The sequence below is a fragment of the Loxodonta africana genome, chromosome 11, assembly GCF_030014295.1.
Source record: "Loxodonta africana isolate mLoxAfr1 chromosome 11, mLoxAfr1.hap2, whole genome shotgun sequence".
Lineage (NCBI taxonomy): Eukaryota > Metazoa > Chordata > Mammalia > Proboscidea > Elephantidae > Loxodonta > Loxodonta africana.
The window spans coordinates 101,649,029-101,672,788 of NC_087352.1; the positions used below are offsets into that span (position 1 = coordinate 101,649,029).

The 23,760-nt window shown below is 38.7% G+C and overlaps 1 protein-coding gene across 1 annotated transcript in view; it reads left to right on the top strand.

Annotated features, from left to right (window-relative positions):
* NDUFV2 (NADH:ubiquinone oxidoreductase core subunit V2) overlaps positions 1–23,760 on the top strand; it is a 68,783-nt gene extending 45,023 nt beyond the window's left edge. The window contains exons 5-8 of the mRNA XM_010586846.3: positions 3,354–3,522; positions 4,478–4,587; positions 15,314–15,390; positions 23,356–23,760. Of these exons, the coding sequence (XP_010585148.1) occupies positions 3,354–3,522; positions 4,478–4,587; positions 15,314–15,390; positions 23,356–23,449 (450 nt within the window). The 3' untranslated portion in view covers positions 23,450–23,760. The remainder of the gene's footprint in view (positions 1–3,353; positions 3,523–4,477; positions 4,588–15,313; positions 15,391–23,355) is intronic.

Consider the following 23,760-nt stretch of genomic DNA (forward strand, 5'->3'; position numbering starts at 1 on the left):
GAAGAGTTCTGTATATTAATCTTTTTAATTTTCCACCTGGTAATTCCGGGAAGGCACCTTTATTCAAACGATCCCTTGATGCTCTGTTTTGAGAGCTTGTTGAAGTGATCATGGTTTGCTTCTTTATGTGATTTGATATTGACTGTTGTCTCCGAGGCACCTATAAGTTATTGTATTAGTTTATGCTTGCTTTATTGTATCCTAGCTTCTTTGTTGTGTTTTGATATGTCCAAATAGGTTGCTTGAGTGAGGTAGGTTGAGTATTTTTTGCCTTCGAAGCTCTAACGTTCCGTCACCAGCTGGCTAGAGCTGTTATCAGGTATATGCGTCTAGGATTCCATTCACTTTTCTCGTATGGATTCAGCTCAGCTGTCTAGGTGGTTGGTCATCATGTGTGTGGTACACGCTCTGCCCTACATTCTTAGAGGTGCAGGGGTGATTGGTGTAGGTACCAGTTCCTGGTTGCAGCAGAGGGTCATGGTCTGAACAAGGCAGGGGGTTGACAACCATCCCCCGAGTATCTGAGGAAAGCACGTTCCTGTTCCCTGGAGTGCACAGGTACTTGGGTTCTGCAGAAGGACCATGGGCACCCAGTGCTTTTGGTTGTAAGGACTGGGAGGTACCAGTTATCCTTGGACCTGTCACAGGTGGCTGGGTGACCTATGTGGAGCCACCAGTCCTTCCTTATGCCCCTGATGTGGATAGGTCAGGACCCTATTTAATAGGCAAAGTGGTGTGAAACATCAAACACCCACCTCTCCTTTGCACCGCTGAAACAGTTGCAGCCTGCCAACAAGGGCCTATTCTCCTGAAATAGGCTCACACAGGTCCATGCAGGAGGGGAATGTATTCAAAGTCCACGGACCGTTTATGCCATGAAAGGAGCTGCTTCTGTCCTGAGGTACCCAGGTTAGTGGAGGTGGCAGATTATCTTTTCCCCCAATTGTGAATTTATTCCCTCTCCAAACTGAGGAGAGTGGCTCAGGGTGCTCAGCGGGACCTATCTCAGGCCCAGGGAAATTGAAAGCCACTGAAACCACCTTGGGGGTTGGGGGTGCAGTACAATATACACAAGTACTTAGCTTCTGCCGAGAGCACTGTTCTCTGGTTCCGGAGGTATGAGTAGACCGTGTGGCTGGCTGCTTCTCCCTAAGGAAACTGCTACCACCAGCCCGCAGCAGTCACTCCTGGGAGTTGTGACTGAGGGCTCCTGTCGCTTCAGGTCTGTCAACTCCTCTCCACTTCTGAACCGTCTCTCCTTCCTGTTCTGCTCAGTCCGTTTTTTAACCTTGCCTTTGATGTTCAGGGCTCCTAGCTTGTCATAAATATAATCATTTCACTTGTAGTTTTAGGTTTTTGTTGTAGGAGGGTTCACTGGAAGCATCTGACTTCTCTGCCATCTTGGCCCTGCATCCTCATAGTGATTTTTAAGTAGGGTGTTACTCAGTTTCCATGTAATTGATTTTCATTCCTTGCTCTTCCTATTGTTAATTTCTACTTTGATGGCATTGTGGTCAGAGAAGATACTATGTATTATCTCAACATTTTGGATTTTTTGGGGGGTTGTTTTGTGGCCTAAGACGTGGTCTATTGTGGAGAAAGTTCCACTGTGTTGGAAAAGAATGTGTACTTTGCATGTATTGGGTGGAGTGTTGTATGTATGTCTGTGAGGTCAGGTTGGCTGATTGTGCCCTTTAGCTCTTCTGTATCTTTGTTGAGTTTCTTTCTAGATGTTCTGTCCTTTACCGAGAGTGGTGTGTTGAAGTCTCTCCTGCTATTATTGTGGAACTGTCAATTTCTCTTTTCTGTGCTGTTAGAGTTTGTCTTATGTATATTGAAGCCCTGTGGTATCTTTTTTTTTTTTTAATATTTGCAAGTTTAATAATGACAAGCATATTGGAAGTCTTGCTAAATGGTAAGATTTGCAGAGAAAAATAAATAAGAAACTAAGGTCAGAACATTTCAAAAATATTGCTCTGTTCTGCATAGAATTGGATGTGTGTAGAGGAAAGTCAGGAAAGCACGTATAGAAAAATATAATCCGATTCATTGTACTTTACATTTGAGACATTATACTAATGTCACTGTTTGTTCCCGCAGAACCCAACCATACAACAAAAACAATCTCCAAAAGCTCATGTGTTAGTTCAGTAACCATCACTAAGGTGTGAGTGGTAGAATTCTGTGGGAACTTTTTCAAGTTAAACATCAGGGCCTCACTCCAGATTTATTCAGTTATAATCCGCAAGGTCCCTGGGTGGTGTGAATGGTTTGCACTTGGTTACTAACTGAAAGGCTGGCACCATGGAAGAAAGGTCCGGCAATCTACTTCTGTAAGAGTACAGCCCCTGAAAACCCTATTAGTGCAGTACTACTGTGACACACAGGGGGCCACCATGAGTTGAAATCTGCTTGATGACAGTGGGTGTAAGACTAGTTCATTGTTGAAAAAATAATCAGTGTAACCCATCATATTAACAGGATAAAAAAGAAAAATCACATGATCATATCAGATACAGCAATTACAGTCTTCAGTGGTGGGGCTCAAATATGTTTATTTTGAGACACCCCCAGATTCAGAGGTACCTGCCTGGTTTGGAATCACTGAATTAAATAGTACAGTTATGATCTTTCACAAATGAGCCAAGATTAGATATCTTTTGAGAATATATTTCCTTTGGAATTATAGATATGAGGAAGTTCAACATATTTATCACCTCAAATGCTATTTAATGAGCTATTATGTCATGTTAGGGCATAGATAAATGTGTAATTCTTAGGAATGCTAGATATGACATTTTAAAATCTGATAAATGGTATTAGATCACTTGGAAAGTTGTAGGCAGGATCATAGTCAGGATTGAATGTATGTGGACCATAAGTCTCCATACCATTTGCTTGCAGTATATACCACCAGTAACATCAAGGGTTTTTTGAAAAAATCAGTGCAGGGTTTAAAAAATTTACTTGTTTCATGTATTGGGGTTTGGCCACAAAATTTTTGCCATTTAGAGAATTTAAATTATGAAATATAAAAGTTGAAATGATATAAGCAGAAATTCCTAATAATGCAGGATTTAAAGATTTAGAGAAAAAGAATATCCTTTTGTGGAGGTGAGGAGTGGGGTAAAGGGAGAAGAAAGTGCCTAACATTAGCCTCTGGGGCCTGTGTGGTTTAAGTGTAAGGTGTCTGAAAATTGAAGGACTTGCCTTCTACCACACAACTATCAGATACAGGTATGTACTCTGCTTTTAAAGAAAATTGAGACAATATTAAAATTACATATTTTAAGACATGATTAAAGCTCATTCAATAAACATCATAATTATTTAAAATTTTCCTAATGTTTCAGGTTGCAGAAATTTTACAAGTACCGCCAATGAGAGTATATGAAGTAGCAACTTTTTATACAATGTATAATCGAAAGCCAGTTGGAAAGTATCACATTCAGGTCTGCACTACCACACCTTGCATGCTTCGAGATTCTGACAGCATACTGGAGGCCATTCAGAGAAAGCTTGGTATGAGATATGTTACATTTGTAACTTTTATGAAAAATAGAATTATCTTTCTAGAGTTGACCTGTTTCTACCTAAATTTTCCAATGTCTACCATTTTTTTTTTTTTTTTTCTTTCATTTTACTGGATTTGTACTTCCCTGGTAAATTTTTGTCTTCCTGTCTTTTGCTATGAGTCAGAATTGACTCGATGGCAGTGGGTTTTTGTTTGTCCCTCTTATTTCTTCCTGTTTTTTTTTTTGTTTGTTTGTTTGTCCTTGGTTCTCAGCCTCAAAACTGAGTTTTCACCTTTTCTTTCCCAATCATCGAGTATGTTTGAAAAGTTTCTAGCGTTAAAATTTTCATTGTTTGGAAAATTAAGTTTAACTTCTTATATAATAGCATGAGGTTCATAAAAGTGACTGTATCTTGTATATATATCCTCCCAAAGGAGCCATAGAACAGATAAGTATGTAGTTAAGAATGCTTCAGTAAGGGAGATTTCAAATATATGGTGTTATAGTAGCATTTATAAAATGAAATGACATTTTTTCCATATAAAATGGTGACTACTGCATTTTTAACTATGTTAAGTGAAGTAAAAGGAGGAGGTATCTTTTAATTTTGTGGTTGTTGGATATAACATACTTGCATATGGTAAAAATGGGTAGTATGGAAGTATATAAAACAGCTAAAGTCTGCTCAAAATTCCCCTTCCCCACAAGATATAAATTCTGATAATAGTTGAGTATATTAGTTTTAGATTTCATGTCATTTTAATTAACTTTGTAAGTATTAAATATACTAATGTAATATGTCTAGCATTATGTTATAGTATAATCATACAGTTTTTTAAAAAATAAATTTAATGCTCTGAAAGATTTTTGTATATGTCTGTAATATGTTCACTGTTTTTTTTTAAAACAAAATCAGTGTTCAGATACAACCTAGTCCTTACAGTGATCATTTATATTTTTAGGAATAAAGGTTGGGGAGACTACACCTGACAAACTTTTCACTCTTATAGAGGTGGAATGTTTAGGTGCCTGTGTAAATGCACCAATGGTTCAAATAAATGACAACTACTATGTGAGTATTCCACTTAATATTGGTTAAGGTTATGTGATGTCTTTTAAAAAATATTTTTAAATATTTGGGTCTCTGTCCTATAGATATTGCTTGTTTTTTGAGTAATTCGTTTAGAATAAATGGTTAGGATGAATATCCAGATGTTTATAAAAAATTACTGTCCTTAAACATTTTTTGTATTTAACTCCAGGAAATGATAATTTTCAAAAACTTTTAAATTATGAAAAGTTTAATAATTTACATACAGATACAGAAAATAACCCTCATGTCCCAGCCACCAAGACTTATAGATATGAACATTTTGGCACATTTACTTCAGATATTACTGTTTAGAAATAAGCTACAGATACAGATGAAGCCCTCCCAACCCCACCCAAAATTGTATTCCCTTCCTTTCATCCCTAGAGATAACCACTACTATAAGTTTAGTGTGCGTTCTTGCTCTACATATGTTTAAACTTTTTCTTACACGTAATCAACCGTAGTAGTATATAATACTACATTGCTTGTTTTAAATATTTTACAGAGATGGTATCATTCCACTCCCTTAAGTAATTTTACCCAGATCTCACAAGTTTGTTTTTTTTTTTTTTTCTTTTTTGGCTTAAGGTGAAAGTTTACAGCTCAAGTTAATTTCTCATACAAAAATTTATACATAGTTATGTGACCCTAGTTGTAGTCCCTATAATGCAACAGTGCACTCTGCCTTTCTGCTCCGTGTTTCTCGCGTCCATTCAGCCACCTCCTATCCCTTTCTGCCTTCTCATCTGGCCTCTGGACAGAAGCTGCCTGTTTAGTCTTGTGTATCTACTTGAACTAAGAAACACACTCTTTGTGGGTGTTATTTTATGTTTTGTAGTCCTGTCTAATCTTTCTCTAAAGAGTGGGCTTTGGGAATGGTTTTAGTTCTGGTTTAACAGTGAGTCCGGGGGGCATGTCTTCAGGGGTTCCCTTAGTCTCAATCAGACCACTAAGTCTGGCCTTTTTAAGTTAATTCTGAGTTCTTGTATCCCACTTTTCTCCTGCTCCATCAGGGACTCTGTTGTGTTCCCTGTCAGGACGGTCACTGGTGGTAGCTGGGCACCGCCTAGTTCTTCTGCTCTCAGGCTGATGGAGTCTCTGGTTTATGCGGCCCTTTCTGTCTCTTAGACTCTTCTTTTCCTTGTGTCTTTGGTGTTCTTCATTCTCCTTTGCTCCAAGTGGGTTGGGACCAATTGATGCATCTTAGATGGCCGCTTGGTAGCTTTTAAGGCCCCAGACGCCACTCACCAAAGTGGGGTGCAGAACATTTTCTTAATAAACTTTGTAATGACATTTGACCTAGATGTCCCCTGAAACCATGATTCCCAGACCAGTGCCCCTGCTACTCTGTCCCATGAAGTGTATGGTTGTGTTCAGGAAACTTCTTAGCTTTTGGTTTAGTCCAGTTGTGCCAACTTCACCTGTATTGTGTGTTGTATATTCATTCACCTAAAATAATTCTTGTCTACTATCTAGTTATTGAATTCCCCTCTCCCTCCCTCCCATCCTCATAACTGTCAAAGAATGTTTTCTTTTGTGTTTAAACCTTTTGTTGAATTCTTATACTATTGCCGTCGTGTTATATTTGTCCTTTTGCGATTGATTTTACTCAGCATAATGCCTTCCAGATTCATCCATGTTATGAGGGTTCATCGTTGTTCTTTATGATTGCGTAGTATTCCATTGTGTGAATATACCATAATGTGTTCATCCATTCGTCCATTGATGAGCACCTAGGTTGTTTCCATGTTTTTGCTATTGTGAACAGTGCTGCAGTGAACATGGGTGTGCACATATCTATTCATGTGAGGGCTCTTATTTCTCTAGGATATATTCCAAGGAGTGGGATTGCTGGATCGTATGGTACTTCCATTTCTAGCTTTTTAAGGAAGCAACAAATAGATTTCCAAAGTGGTTGTACCATTACATGACCACCAGCAGTCTGTAAGTGTTCCAGTCTCTCCATAACCTCTCCAACATCTATTATTTTGTGTATTTTGGATTATTGCTAGCCTTGTTGGGAGGAGATGGTATCATTGTAGTTGCGATTTGCATTTCTCTAATGGCTAATGATCGTGAGCGTTTCCTCATGTATCTGTTAGCTGCCTTAATGTCTTCTTTGGTGAAGTGCCTGTTCATATCCTTCGCCCATTTTTTAATTGGGTTATTTGTTGTTGAAGTTTTCCAGTATCTTGTAGATTTTATAGATTCGAACCTGATCGAATATGTCGTAGCCAAAAATTTTTTCCCAGTCTGTTGGTTGTCTTTTTACTTATTTTGGTGAAGTCTTATTGTGAGCATAAGTGTTTGATTTTTAGGAACTCCCAGTTATTTAGTTTCTCTTCTGGTGTTCGTGCATTATTAGTGATGGTTTGTATTCTGTTTATGACATGTATTAGGGCTTCTAATGTGGTCCCTATTCTTTTTTACCATGATCCTTATTGTTTTAGATTTTATATTTAGGTCTTTGATCCATTTTGAGTTAGTTTTTGTACATGGTAAGAGGTATGGATCTTGTTTCACTTTTTTGCAGATGGATATCCAGTTATGCCAGCACCATTTGCTAAAGAGACTGACTGTCTTTTCCCCATTTAACACCTTTGGGTCTTTGTCAAGTATCAGCTGCTCGTAGGTGGATGAATTTACATCTGGATTCTCAATTCTGTTCTGTTAGTCTGTATATCTATTGTTGTACCGGTACCAGCCTGTTTTCACTACTCGGTTCTAAAATCAGGTAGTGTGAGGCTTCCCACTTTGTTCTTCTTCTTCCGTAATGCTTTACTTATTTGGGGTCTCTTCCCTTTCCATATGAAATTGGTGATTTGTTTCTCCATCTCATTAAAAAATGTCATTGGAATTTGGATTGGGATTGCATTGTATTTGTAGATTGATTTGGGTAGAATTGACATTTTCACAATGTTGAATCTTCTTACCAGTGAGCAAGATATGTTTTTCCACTTACGTAGGTCTCTTCTGGTTTCCTGCAGTAGTGTATTGTAGTTTTCTTTGTATAGGTCTTTTATGTCTCTGGTTAGATTTATTATTCCTAAGTATTTTATCTTCTTGGGGGGTATTGTAAATGGTATTGATTTGGTGATTTCCTCTTCAAAGTTCTCTTTGCTGATGTAGAGGAATCCAACTGATTTTTGTATGTTTATCTTGTATCCTGATACTCTGCTGAACTCTTCTATTAGTTCCAGTAGTTTTCTTGTGGATTCTTTGAGGTTTTCTAAGATCATATCATCTGCAAATAGGGATACTTTTACTTCTTCCTTACCAATTCGAATGCTGTTTATTTCTTTATCTAGCCTAATTGCTCTGGCTAGGACCTCCAGCACAATGTTGAATAAGAGTGGTGATAAAGGGCATTCTTGTCAGGTTCCCGTTCTCAAGGGGAATCCTTTCAGACTCTCTCCATATAGGATGATGTTGGCTGTTGGCTTTGTATAAATGCCCTTTATTATGTTGAGGAATTCCCCTTCTGTTCCTATTTTGCTGAGAATTTTTATCATGAATGGGTTTTGGACTTTGTCAAATGCCTTTTCTGCATCAATTGATAAGATCCTGTGGTTCTTATCTTTTGTTGATGGATTACATTGAGTGTTTCTGTAACTTTGAACCATCCCTACATACCTGGTATGAATCCCACTTGGTCAAGGTGAATTATTTTTTTTGGTATGCTGTTGAATTCTGTTGGCTGGAATTTTGTTGAGGATTTTTATCTCTGTGTTCATGAGGGTTATTGGTCTGTAATTTTCTTTTTTGTGGCATCTTTACCTGGTTTTGGTATCAGGGTTATCCTGGCTTCACAGAATGAGTTTGGAAGTATTCCATCCTTTTCGGTGCTCTGAAATACCTTTAGTAGTAGTGATGTTAACTCTTCTATGAAAGTTTGGTAGAATTCTCCAGTGAAGTTGTCAGGGCCAGGGCTTTTTTTTGTTTTGGGAGTTTTTTAAAATTACCTCTTCAATCCCTCCTTTTGTTATAGGTTTGTTTAGTAGTTCTACCCCTGCTTGTGTTAGTTTAGGTAGCGTATTTGTAGAAATTTGTCCCTTTCCTCTAGGTTTTCAAATTTGTTAGAGTACAGTGGTTTATCGATTTTGTTGATACTTTCAAAGAACGAGCTTTTGGTCTTGTTAATGCTTTGAATTTTCTATTTCATTTATTTCTGCCTAAATTTTTATTATTTCCTTTCTTCCGGTGCCTGTGTGCTTCTTTTGCTGCTCTTCTTCTGTTTGTTCAAGTTTGAGGGTTAATGTTTTGATTTTGGCCCTTTCTTATTTTTGGGTGTGTGCGTTTATTGCTATATATTGACCTCTGAGCATTGCTTTTGCTGTGTCCCAAAGGTTCTGGATGTGTTTCCATTCTGATTTTTTCTGCGAATATCTTTATTCTGTCCTTGGATTGTTTTATATACCAGTAGTTTTTGAGCAAGGTGTTTTTCGGTTTCCATGTATTTGATTTTTTTTCCTTGCTTTTTCTGTTGACTGATTTCTAGTTTTATGGCTTTATGGTCAGAAAAGATGCTCTGTAACATTTTGATGTTTTGGATTCTGTTAAGGCTTGCTTTGTTGCCTAATATGTGATCTATTTTGAAGAATGTTCCATGTGTTTTGCAAAAGAAAGTACACTCGGCTGCTATTTGGTGGAGTGTTCTGTATATGTCTATGAAGATCTCACAAGTTTTAACAAGTAATATTTTTATCATTTAGTTTCTAAATATTTTTTAATTTATATTTTGATCCTTCTTCGACCTGTGGAGATCCTTTTAGAGGTGTTCTTAATATCCAAGTATATGGAGTTTTCTAGTTTTTTAGTTTTTAAGGTGCTTGCTATACTAATTATATCATCATTTTCAATCCGGATCCCTTTCTAGCTCATATTTCTTAGAATTTTGTTTCTGGAAATTCTTTGTGACCAGTGTTCAGGGTGGATTCTTTAAGAAGGAATTTGCTTTGTTTTTTTTCTTGCTTCTGGAAGTATTCCTAGTCCCAGGATCACTTTAAATTAAAATCTATGCTAGAAGTTCATTAGATAGTCCTGGGGAATTCTCAACATAGAACATCTGTTCTTACCTGTATCCCCAAATGCTGAAGTTTCCAGATGAGCAGTTTTCTTTGAGGAAGAGTTTAATTCTAGTTTACCTTTATATAGAAGATATGGCTCTTTGGGGTCTTAGCTGTGTGACGGTCTTTTGTTAGACCTTCTTGGGCTGGCCTGGGGCTTTGCTCCCTGCCACTCTAGGCTGGCCATGGAACCCTGGGCCCAGGTGTGCTGAAATGAGTTCCTTCATGTGGCCTTTTGCCTTGGTTCTTTGGAAAAACAGCTTTAGAGAATTTTCACCTAAGCTTTGAGTTACCTTTGTCCTAGTTTTCTACCTCAGAGGGTTTGTTACTTCTGTTCAGGTTGATGGACATTTCCTGGGTAAGCTGTAAATAAGGACGGTTTGATACTTTTTGCCTGGCCTTGGTCTGCAGGCTGCCCTGTGCTTGACATGCACTTTGTAGGGATTGGTCAATAGACTGTGCAAACCAAGTATCTGTGGTCTCCCGAGAGGAGATTGATCAGTTCGTGGCCCTGGTGGGAGGGCCATGCCTTAAAAGTGACGAGGAGTTGCAGATGTAGGTAGCTAACTCCAGAGATATTTCAGACAGAAGATGACAGGAACCAGGAAGAAGCTGAAGGAAAAAAGGAGGAGAAAAGCAGTAGGAAGGAGGAGGCAAGGAACACTTTTGAAGAACTGTAGCACAGGTCAAGGGCTATAACACTGATGACAGCGACGGGCCCAGAAGGGATCCAGTGGCAGAGCTGGTGGCAGCAGGCCCAGAACAGGCCCTGTCGCAGAGTAAGTAGTGACAGACAGCAGGGTCAAGAGAATCCTGCCCTGAAGGGGCTGGGGGGAACCTGTCCTGAGGGCCAAGAGGAGGCCTGAGAGTAGGGGTCTGAGAGTAGGCCTGTCCTCAAGGGCTGAGAGGAGGCCTGCACAGCAGAGAGGAGGTGAGAGAGCTTCCTGCACTGAAGAAGGGAGACTTTGCCTACGTGCTTCCTGATCCTGAGCTGTACCCTGTTACTTTCTTAATAAACCACTTAATTTTAAGTATGGTCTGTGAGCTCTCTGTGGCCACTGCAATGGATTATCGAACCCAGAAGAGAAAAAGAGAGTGCCGTGGGAGGGAAGGCTGGTGTCAGAACTGGTGAAAAGTTTGGAGGTATGTCTGACCTCCACCTCATAGGGACCAGCCTTGGGCTGTTCTTGATTCCCATTTTCCCCACCCTGAAGTTAGGCAGGCTCTGATGCTATTATTACCATTACCACTTTTATAGTTGGCGTCAGAATGTGGAAATTATCAAACAATATCATTAATACCATGTACAAGTAAAATTTTGCTGCAGATCATTCAAAAGTAGGTGTAGCAGTATATCAACAGGGAACTGCCAGAAGTTCAAGCCGGATTCAGAAGAGGGAATGGAACAGGGGATATCATTCCTGATGTCGATGGTTTTTGGCTGAAAGTAGAGAATACCAGAAAGGTGTTTACCTGTGTTTTCTTGACTATTCAAAGGCATTTGACTGCGTGGATCATAACAGATTATGGATAACATTGCAAAGAATGGGGATTCCAGAACACTTAATTATGCCCATGTGGAACCTGTACATAGACCAGGAGGCAGTCATTCAAACAAAACAAGGGGATACTGTGTGGTTTAAAATCAGGAAAGATGAGCATTGGAGTTGTATCCTTTCACCATACTTAAGTCACCATACTTACTCAATCTATATGCTGAGCAAAATCTGAGAAGCAGGAATCTGAAGAGGAACGCAGCATCAGGATTGAAGGAAGACTCATTAACAACCTGTGATATGCAGATGACACAACCTTTCTTCCTGAAAGTGAAGAGGACTTGAAGCACTTACTGGTGAAGGTCAGAGACCACAGCCTACAGTATGGATTACACCTCAAAGTAAACAGTCCTCGCAACTGGACCAATAAGCAACATCATGATAAATGGAGAAAAGATTGATGTTATCAGGGATTTCATTTTACTTGGATCCACAATCAATACCCATTGAAACAGCAGTCAGGAAATCAAATGACATATTGCATTGGGTAAATCTGCTGCAAAAGACCTCTTTAAAGTGTTAAAAAGCAAAAATGTCACTTTGAGGACTGAGGTCCACTTGGCCCAAGCCATAGTGTTTTCAGTCACCTCATACGCATGTGAAAGCTGGACAGTGAATAAGAAGACCGAATAACTGATGCCTTTGAGATACTGTGTTGATGAAGAAGATTGAATATACTGTGGACTGCCAGGAGAATGAAGGCTGTCTTGGAAGAAATACATCCAGAGTGCTCCTTACTGAGACTCTGTCTCACGTAATTTGGACACGTTATCAGGAGGGACTGGTCTCTGGAGAAGGACATCATGCCTGGTAAAGTAAAGGGTCATTGAAAAAGAAAGCCTTGTCATGGACTGAATTGTGTCCCCCAAAAATATGTGTCAACTTGTTTAGGCCATGATTCCCAGTATTGTGTGGTTGTCCTCCATTTTGTGATTGTAATTTTATGTTAAAGAGAATTAGGGTGGGATTGTAACACGACCCTTACCCAGGTCACATCCCTGATCCAATGTAAAGGGTGTTTACCTGGGGTATGGCCTGCATCACCTTTTCTCTCTCAAGAGAGAAAAAGGAAAGGGAGGCGAGCAGAGAGGGAGGACCTCGTACCACCAAGAAAGCAGTGCCAGGAGCAGAGTGAGTCCTGTGGACCGGGGACTCCTGTGCAGAGAAGCTCCTAGTCTGGGGGAAGACTGATGAGAAGACCAACAGAGAAAGTCTTCCCTGGAGCTGACACCCCGAATTTGGACTTTTAGCCTACTTTACTATAAGGAAATAAATTTCTCTTTGTTAAAGCCATCCACTTGTGGTATTTCTGTTATAGCAGCAGTAGATGGCTGAGACAGCCCTCAACAAGATGGATTGATACAGTGGCTACAGCGAGTTCAACCATAACAATTGTGAGGATGCAGGACCGGGCAGTGTTGCCTTCTGTTGCACTTAGGGTCGCTATGAGCTGGAACCAACTCCACAGCACCTAACGACAACAGTTGGCATCACACCAAGTTTACTTGGTGTTCCACTTATGTCTCTGGGTTTTCGTTGAGTTTTTGGTCACTAGATATTACTTTTATGTAAGCATATTGATGAATTTTTAAAGCCTTTGTTTTTTAAAAGTTTTATCTAGCATTTTTATGTTGTTACAACCAGAGGTTCAATCAGGATAGTCAGTCTTAATGCATGAAATGGAAATCTACATTTTTTAAAATAAAGATGAAATTTGATTTCTTTGACCTTTTTGATTTCTGGGGTACTTTGGAGCCCTGGTGGCATAGTGGTTAAGTGCTCAGCTGCTAACCAAAAGGTCGACAGTTGGAATCCACCAGCTGCTCCTTGGAAACCCTTTGAGGCAGCTCTGCTCTGTCCTGTGAGGTCACTCTGAGTTAGAAAGTTGACCCAACAGCAGTGGGTTTGGTTTTGCTTTGGTTTCATTCCCTAGGGCAATTTTCTTCATTTTCATGACGAATGATTCAGATTTCTTAACATTTCTTTTATCTCCCATACTTAAGAAAAAAAACCCTTTAAAGGTATGGCAACAACTTTTTCCTTTTCTCACATTTTTGCACTGTACTCATTTAAACAGGAATTAGTAAAGACTTTGTGTGAAGTACTGTAAATCTATTGAATATAGTAGTGTATGTATTTGTCCAAGAGACAGAGGATCTTCTAGTTAATAGCAGTATGATCTTGGGCAAGACAGTTAACTTTTATGGAGCGTATCAGTACATAAAATGAAATAGTCACATAGACAGTGAACCTGTGAGAGCTGGAACTCGACAAGACTGCCTTGTTTTTCTGGGTCTCACAAGTTTTCCACCTTTGCCAGGGTGCAGTCTTAGCACTCTTCTATCACTCACTGCTATTGGAAAATATTTGAGTTTTCCTTCTCTTACAGGTTTCTGCCTTACACAGGTTCTGGCTTTTGCAGATTTTACTGTACTTTGATTGGATCCTGCTTAGAAAAAAAGAGCTATCAAATATATTTTGAGATGATTGGGAAGATTTGAATACGGACTTGACATTTGATGGTATTAAAGAACTAGTTAATTTTCTTAGGTGTGGTAATGGCATAGTGGTTATTTAGGAGAATATTCGTACTAAGAGATGCCTGCTGATACAATAGCAATGAAGTGTCATGTCTGCAATTTGCTTTCAAATTGTACAGCAAAAAAAAGTATGCATATATAATGCAAATACAGCAAAATTAAAATTTATTGAACCCAGGTGACAGAAATACAGGTATTCATGCAGTTTAAAAATGTTTATAATAAAAAGTTGTGTTTGCGGGGATGGGATCATTAGATGAACTTAAGGATTCTTTCTAGCTATTAGGTCCTGAGCATCTAATTGAACCCTAAGTGGTTTAAAAACAGCTTTTTATTTCTATAATTGTTTAACGATTCAACATATATTAATAGTCTTCGTGGCGTAGTGGTTAAGTGCTACGGCTGCTAACCAAAGGGTCGGCAGTTTGAATCCGCCAGGTGTTCCCTGGAAACTCTATGGGGTGGTTCTACTCTGTCCTATAGGGTCGCTATGAGTCGGAATCGACTCGACGACACTGGGTTTGGTTTTTGGTTTATGTGCTAAGCACTGTTCTAGGGACTTGTGATACACTATTGAGTCCTGATTTCGTTAGCACAGTTAGTACGAGGGGCAATTGTTCAGGGCCTTCCAATGAAAAATGTGTTAATGTTTAACAGTTGTGGAGGGAAAGGGGGAATAAGATGTTGTGTGACTGATTTTTCTCTCAGTTCAAGCGTGCTCGTTCTGTTTTGACCATTTCCCTGTTGATTAAACCTAGGCTGCAGCTAGGCTTGTGTGTGTCTGTGCATCCATGTTCACATGTGCTTTAACTGTATTTTTGTATTTTAAGTAATAGAACTCTTTCTCGAAATAAAATGTTGCACAGTATACAAAACAGAGCTGCCCTGGTTGAAATGGAGGAGGTAGGATTGGAGGTTCAGGATCATTAAAGAAAATAAGTGTGTCAAAATTAGTGCGTAAGTGTTTTTACCTTTCTCTTCCAAAATTAAGTGAATTTTGAAACAGTGTGAATTTCACCTGGGAAAGAAAAAAGGTATCACTAGGGTGTTAGGTCTTTAGGTTAGGGATAGCTATTAGGCACCTACCTAAAAGTTTCTGCTACTACTGGTACTGTTTGCACCTCGTGTTTTTTCAAGAATATAGCATTTATTGAGCATGTGCCTTTGCACTGTTCTACTTAATATATTTTCTCATTCTCAAAAGCACTCTGAGGTAGGTTTATAAACGAAGAAACAAGCTTAGGGAAGCTAAGTAACTTGCCCAAGATTATTCTTTAGTATGTGGTGGAGCCAGGACTCAAATGCAGACCTCTTTTACTTCAAAGTATTACTCTGCATCTCCTTTTCACTGACAGCTCTTATTGCATATTGCATTTAGTAGTATATGTTTATAAACAGAAGTTATTCACTTGTTGCTACCCTGGTAACTGTCATGTGATCTAAGAGGGACAGACAGACAATAAACTAACTGGTATTAGGGGCTGATACATATTTCAGCAGTAGGAAGTAATTTTAATATGACTATTGTAATTTTTTGTTCTAGGAGGATCTGACTCCTAAGGATGTTGAAGAAATTATTGATGAACTCAAGGCTGGCAAAATTCCAAAACCTGGACCAAGGTATACTTTATATATAATAAATTTTAATGGGCTAACCGAAATTAGTCTTCCATGTAAAATTAAGTTTTATACCCTAAGTTCACAGGAGTTGGAAAGAACCTTGGGTGGTTATAAAAAAAAAACCTAAAGAAAAATTTTGTTTCTAAAATCCTATCAGCTGATCATCTATCTGTTCAAATATTTATGGAGAAGGGAAATTTACTCCATAGTAATCAATTCCATGGCTTTAAGTTTATACTGTTAGAAGATTGACCCCAAGTCTGTCTCCATTAATTTCCCCCTGGAAGTCCACTTCTAACCTTTGAACTAACATAAGGTAATTTCAATGCCTCTTCCAAATGACAGCTCTTCAGTTAGTTGGAACAGCTACCTTGTCTTCCCATATCTTTCTTCAGATTGAGTATTGATAGGTCCTTCAGTGTTTTTCTTTATGACATAGTTCTCGTCTTCCTCTTTTACAGGCTTTTTAGTTGGCTAGTGAATACCTTCATGTGATACTTAAACTAATTACAATTAATATGAACTGAGCAGTAGAGAGCATTGTGGTATTGTTTATTTTGTTTCAGACCCAAAATACCACCAGCTGCCATTGAGTCGATTCTGACTCACAGTGGCTCCATGTGTCAGAATTAGAATTGGGTTCCATAGGACTTTAAATGGCTGATTGTTCAGAAGTAAATCTCCAGGCCTTTCTTCCAGCACACCTCTGAGTGGAATTGAATCTCCAACTTTTCAGTTAACAGCCAAGGGCGTTAACTATTAGAGTAGCAAGAAGTTATTTAAAAACTCTCGAGGGGCCTAAAATTGAGCTGAAGTTTGTGAAAATTCTGTGGACTTTTTGGGGGGCCTACACTTGGAGGAAGAATAAGTAAGGGCTAGGACCACTGTCTAAGAAACATATTGTTAACAAGTCACAAGAGGTTTCACTTCATTCACCTCCCTAAAGAGAGTGATTCTTCACAATGGAAATGTTTTACCTCCCCCAAAAGCAAGTGTAGCCCAAGAGAGTGAGGAACTAGGAAGGGAATGCCAACCTCTTTAAGCCAATTCAGTTCTCTAGGCTCAAGGTGCTGGAAGAAGTTATGTTTCTTAGTCAGTAGCGGTATGTTTCTTAGAACTGTATGTTTCTTAGTCAGGAGGGGTCAGCTTGCATTTGCTAAATTTCATTTATCCTGAATTGACCTCATTTTCTCATTAGCTGGATTATTAGTCTGCCAGAAGAATAGATGAATTTCTAGGGTGCAAATTATAGAACCATCCATGCCCTCTGAGTTAGTAATTCAACATCAGAGAATAGTTATTTATGGCAAAACTTTGGAAAAATATACATAAATAGGAGAATAAAAAACACTGTAGATCTTTTGACCCATTGGAATATTATATAGCCATTTATTTAAACGTAATGTTGAGAGAAAGAAAATTTTACATGACTTAATTTAAGCAGAAAAAAATAAAAAAGGATTACAACTACTTAAGACTATACGGAGATTTACTTCCGTTGAGAAATAGTTTGGAGATATGTGAATGCTTAGATTTCGAACTGAGGTTTGGTAAAAGTTGCTCAAGTTACAATTACAACGAAAGCAATTAATACAGCTACATGATGGGAGCAACCTGGCAAAAGAGAAGATAAAGATCTGGACATTTTCACTGACTATAAATTGTGTAATGTATCCAAAATGACAATTGATGTAATTAGGCTGCATTCTTACAAGTGTCTAGCACCCGTCTGTCAGTTTGTCATATGGTGGTGGCTTGCATGTTGGTTTGATACTGCAAGCTATGCCATTGGCATTTCAGACACCAGCAGGGTGGGTCATTCATGGTGGACAAGTTTCAGCAGAGCTTCTAGACTTAACACAGACTAGGAAGAAAGGCTTGGTGATCTACTTAGAAAATCAGCCAATGATGGTCCTATGGATCACAACAGATATTGTCTGATACAGTGCTGGAAGATGAGCTCTGAGGCTGGAAGGCACTCAGAATACACAGTGGCTGCAATGATAAACTCGATCATACCAACAATTGTGAGGCTGGCACAGAACCGGACGTTTCTTTCTGTTGTATGTGGGGTTTCCATGAGTTGGAATCAACTCGATGGCAACTGGTTAGTTAGTACTTTTATAGTTGGACTTAAACCCACAATTTGAAACTTTCAACATTTGAGTACGTTTATATAGCAAGTGCAGATTTCCTTGTGAAATAAGCTTGGCTTCTTTAGCTGTCCTTCTTGTTCTGATTACATCTTTATAATTCTGTAGTCTTAATTTGTAGTTTAGAACCTCCTACTACCCTTCTTTTCAACTCTCTGATGAAGGATTACAACATTAATCCAACAATAATCTGCTGCCACTCAAATAGACAGTTTCTTTGCCCACTTGATTACATTCTGTCATCATTCATTTATTTCACAAACACGAGTGCCTGCTGTGTGCCAGCACTGTTTTAGACTGGGGATACAATTGTGAACAAGATAAACTCTTCATGTATCTTACATTCTAATAATGGAGATAGCTCATGTAACGTCTCGTAAACGATAGAAGAAAAATGGAGCAGAGTTAGAGGACAGAGAATGATGGGGGTAGATTTAGTCAGGATAGATCTCTGAGGTGGTAACCTTTGAGCCATGGCCTGAATGAGGTGGGAGAGAGAACCACGTGGACAGCTGGAGGAAGAACGTTCTAGGGAAAGGAAACAGCATGTATAAAGGTCTTAGAGGAAATAAAATGATCGTTTGGTTGCAGTGAGGTGATCGCAGGGGGAAAGTGGTAGAAGGGGTCAGAGCGGTATAGAGGGCCAGATAAGTAATCTGGGTTGGACTGTTTTAAGTTGATATTGGTGATTTTGTTAAAAATATTACAGTAATTGCTATGTGGAGAATAGTTTAGAATTCAGTGCATGTTGCAGAGTGAAGAAATCATGGGTGATTCCTAGCTTTTTTGACGTGAATACCTGGGTGATTCCTTTAAGTAAAGAGAGAAGATTTGGGGTAGAGCACGTTTGGAGAAGAAATTCAAGAATTTTGTTTCAGGCGTGTTAAATTTGAGATGCCTATTAGACATCTTGGTGGCACAGTGGTAGCTCAGCTGCTAACCAGAAAGTTGGCAGTTCGAATCCACCAACCGCTCTTTGGAAACCCTATGGGGCAGATCTCTGTCCTGTAGGGTTGCTGTGAGTTGCAATCAACTCAATGGCAACAGATTTCTTTATATGTTTTTATTTTTGGTATTAGACATCCATGGTAGAATGCTGAAAGGTAGATAAGAGCCTGGAACTTAAAAGAATGCATTAGGGCTGGAAATACAAATTGGAGATTTAGCAGCTATTATATAAAAAAAAAAAAAACCAAACCCATTGCCATTGAGTCATTTCCGACTCATAGATATGAATCAGCTATTATACATGGTATATAAAACCATAAGACTGGATGAGATTATCTGTGGAAATTAGTTTTTTTTTTTTGGTGGTGTTTTAAATACAGGAAAACTGTAACACAACAGTATTTTAACATTAAATAGGAGGAACTAAGTATTGCAGTTAAGCATTCTCAACATGTAAGAGGGATGCTACTTATCAGTAGTTGTGAACAGCTCCTCCCTGGGATCTTGTTGACAGTGTTCTGGGTTTGGGCCAAAGACGGTATAATTATTGGTCTCTGAACCTAATTTTATTTTCCACTTACCACGTCTTTTTTAAACAGCAGAAATAAATCTACTTATTTTTCAGTAGCTGCAGAGAGTACATCAATGGTCTATATAGCTTGTATTTGGACATAGTAATATTAGAATGTCTTACCAGCCAGGGAAAACAAGAACTTCCCCATTTCCTTCCCCAAATTAATTTCTTCAGTATACAGGATGATGAGAGACTGAATGATAGTAATAACCAAAATACAGTTCTTTATTTTTGGTTAATTCTTTTTAACATTTTAATAATAAAGCTCTTTGCCAACGTATTTGAAAGGGATGCTAATTGTGAATCTGAGTAATGAAAAAATGAGAGAAATTAAATTGGTTTAGTAATAACTGATTTTCTGAGGTACCACCCACTAGATATACCGTGACCAAAATTAGTAAAAAGATTGATGTTTTCTAAGTGGTTAAAAAGCTGCTTGTTTATTATTTTTTGTAAATGACAGTTAAAATATTAAACCAATTGTAAGAAAATATTACTTATTTTTGGCATCAATGAACAAATATTTGTGTGCTGAGATTGTTCTTTAAACTAAGTTAAAGTACTGAAAATAATTTCTATAACTACTTTCAAATAATAGAAAAAAATTTTAGTGTGGATTACTTGAAACTAATTTTAAATCCAATTTGAATTCTCTGTATTTAGCATCATAAAGATGTCTTAATTCTGCAGAATTCTGTGGGGCCCAGGCCGTCTGAGATGTCGAAAGACGTGGCCAGGCTACAGTTCCAGGATGATTGGTGATAGGTGACTACTGTCACTTTTTTTTAATACTAAAAATAGGGGCAGTGGTTGATATATTTCAGCAATATTCAAAAGATCAGCACTAATTTTTTTATAAAGTATCTTGCTTATATAAAGTCCTTTTTTTAGCCACTAAAAATTTACAGAAAAGCCAAGTTTTCTAGAATGCCAATAAGTTAAAATCATGAATATACATTTAGTGTTGGAATGGCTAAATAACCACATTTACTTTTCGAATTGTAATGAAGAAGGTAAGGCAATAGATGACATTTTAAACATAGGGGAAAATTTGTTTTTTAAGTGAAAACCTCTAGTGTAAATTGTGGCAGTCAGGTAAATAGGGTTAGATCACTGCTTTTTGAGTGTTTTTGGGGAAAAAAAGTTACATAATTAGTAGATTAAATGAATTTATAGGCTATATTGTAGCCTCTATAATACTCTAATGTGCATTGTATGAATGGCGGGGAAAGGAGAAGGTTGGCAGTTAGGCACACTGGACCACAGAATACCTTTTTTGCCCTAAACAATGTCCTGGGACTGTAATTTTATGCAACACATTTTAGGAAACTATGGACCAGATTATTCCTAAAATTATTTCCATATATAAAATTCCATAATCCTGTGAGCTCAGGCAATATACATGATTAATTCTATTTATTGTTTCAGAAACTTCAGTTTTTATAATTTTCCAAAATTAGTTATTTGTGTTGGTAAACCAAAGCCAGACCAAACCCACTGCTGTCAAGTTGATTCTGACTCGTAGCGCCTCCTATAGGACAGAGTAGAACTGCCCCGTAGAGTTTCCAGGGAGCGCCTGGTGGATTCGAACTGCTGAGCCTTTGGTTAGCAGCCATAGCACTTAACCACTACATCACCAGTGTTTCCTGTGTTGGTAAAGATAGTATTAATACCTAAGTAAGGAGCTTTTTAAGTGGTGGCACAATGGTTAAGTGCTTGGCTGCTAACTCAAAAGAAAGTTCAGTGGTCCAAACCTCCCCTTTACCTCGCAGGCGAAAGACGCAGCGGTCAGTCTGCTTCTGTAACTGTTACAGCCTGGGAAGCCCTACGGGACAGTTCTGCTCCGTCCTATAGGGTCATATGAGTCAGAATCGACTCGAAGACAACAGGTTTGGTTTTTTTTTTTAAGGAGCTTATTGACTTGAAAATATTCACGTATCTATCCAAGTGGACCCGCATACATCTGTCGGTTTGTCGTACTGGGGGGCTTGCGTGTTCCTGTGACGCTGGAAGCTGTGCCTACTGGTATTCAAGAATCAGCAAGGTGACCCATGGTGGACAGGTTTCAGCGGAGCTTCCAGACTGAAACAGACTAGGAAGAAGGACCTAGCGGTCTACTTCTGAAAAAATTAGCCAGTGAAAATCCTATGAACAGCAGTGGAACATTGTCCGATACAGTGCCGGAAGATGAGCCCCTCAGGCTGGAAGGCACTCAGAAGACACAGGAGCTGCAACAGTGGGCTCAAGCATAGGAACGATTGTGAGGGTGGCAAAGGACCCAGCAGTTTCATTCTGTTGTGCATAGGGTTGCTATGAGTTGGGACCGACTCAGGGTACCTAACAATAAAATATCCACGTGGATGTTAAGAGGGTTTAAGATATCCTCTGAATGCTCAGATTTCAAGGTACATCTACAAGAAAACATTTAAATCACGTTCCATCCTGACATTTGATCAAGAAAGAAGTTTTAAGCAGAGAAATTTGATGGAAGAAGTAGCTGACATTAAGCCACTGGTTGATACCAAAAAAAAAAAAAAATTATAAACCCAACTACTTTTTTTTTAACGTTAAATCTCGCCACTTGCCCTACAAAATTAGTGTTAGGCTATGACACATAGTACATATTGACTGCTTTTTGGCCTGGTTTTTAGAGTGAACAAAAAGACCTATACCAAAAAAGTCCATTACTGTGGAGTTGATTCTGACTCATAGCAACCCCACAGGACAGAGTAGAACTGCCCCACAGGGTTCCCAGGCTGTAGTCTTTATGGGGAGCCCTGGCATCACAGGGGTTAAGAGCTTGGCTGATAACCAAAAGGTTGGCAGTTCAGATCCTCCAGCCGCTCCTTGGGAACTCTATGGGGCAGTTCTACTCTGTCCTATAGAGTCACTGTGAGTCGGAATCAACTCCACGGCAACAGGTTTTTGGTTTAATCTTCATGGAAGCAGATTGCCACACCACTCTACCGCAGAGAGGCTGGTGGGTTCAAACTGCAGACTTTTTGGTTAGCAACGGAGTTCTTAACCACTGTACCACCAGGGCTCCGGGGGGTGGGGGGACCCTCTGATGCAAATAATTCCTAACTAATTCCTGACTTTGTTGGCATTCTTAATTAAAATACATTACTTAGTTACTTTATCATGTACTGTGCTGGCTTGAAAGACTTACACATGATTAAGTGGCATCACTCTCGTGTCTCCTCAAAAAATGATTTGCTAGGGCTCAAAAAGAACAGGCTGACAGGATTGGTGGCAGAATGTGAAGGGCAGAGCCAGAGGGGGTTAAAAAGGTACGAACTGAACAAATTCTCTCGCTAAACTCTGTGGCAGGAACAAGGTAAATTAACAAAGCCAGAGAGTAGGAGAGATGAATATGATGTGAAACAGGTGCTGAACTGTGCTCTGGCAACACAGGTCATACAGGCGAGAAGCTGAACAATGACCTGGGAAAATACATGTGTGGGTGAAGACAGACAGACAGGTTCTTCTACTTCTGCGCTGCTGCCTCTCTTGAGAGCCTCCCTGGTCAGGACCTGTTCTTTTTTTATTTTCTTCATGCTTATAGCAGTCACTCTGATCTCGGACCTTTATTTTGGGGGGCAGGAGGCAGTAGAAAATTTAGTACCACTCATATAGCTGCTAAGAAGTATAAATACAGACTTTGACTTCACTGCTTATAAGACATCCTCTCAAATCTTCAAATTCCTCAAGGAACCCAGTTTGTGTTTACTTCCAAATACAGTATACAATAATGAATTACAAGTGTGCATATTCCCTTTTTATCACGGAGACGTCAACCGCAACTTAAATAAAATACATATATAAAAAGAATAAATGTAGTGCTCTAGCTTATTAAAACATGGTTCTAAAAGACATCCTTCAGGGTTGTTATTTTTGCCATTGCTTTTAGCAGTAATCCTTGGTCAGATTCTTAATCTCCTAAACCTTGGTTTCTGTATCTGTAAAATAAAGCCATTATCACTTGCCTTATGGCATTGTTGTAAAGTGAGCTAGTGTATGTACACTGCTCAATAAATGAGAACTATTATTAGTGTTGTTTTATATTTTGCATATTCATGATGAGTTTGGTATGCCTGTTTTCATTATTTAACTTTAGGAAGAGAATATCTTCCAGCAGTTGAAATGTTTCAATTACGTAATCCATGCTAGTTATTACGGAAAAATAGTACTTAACTGAGCTGTTCGGAAGTAATAATTTTTTAAAGTAAAAGTTGTTAGATGTTGATAAAATTATTAGTTAATAAAATGTTAACTTGCTTTTCTTTTCAGGAGTGGACGCTTCTCTTGTGAGCCAGCTGGTGGTCTTACCTCTTTGACTGAAGCACCCAAAGGACCTGGTTTTGGTGTACAAGCAGGCCTTTAATTTACGTTCAATTGTACATATATCATATGTCACTGGAGAAATAAAATATGCCTCTCCCATCTACATAAATTTACTTTTTATATTAGTTAATGCCTGTTTGTGTATACCTGGTGGTAAGCTAGCAACCTGTAGCTGTAAGTACCATGTTAAACCACAAAGCACCATTTTAAATCCTTGGCTAACTATGAAGACATTATTATATAATCTAGTTAACAGTTACTTCAACATCACTCCTTTTCAACTGCCAGGTCACTTTTGTCAAAGATAATAGTATTGGGTTACTATGAAGTAAAAATTCTACCAAATTTCAA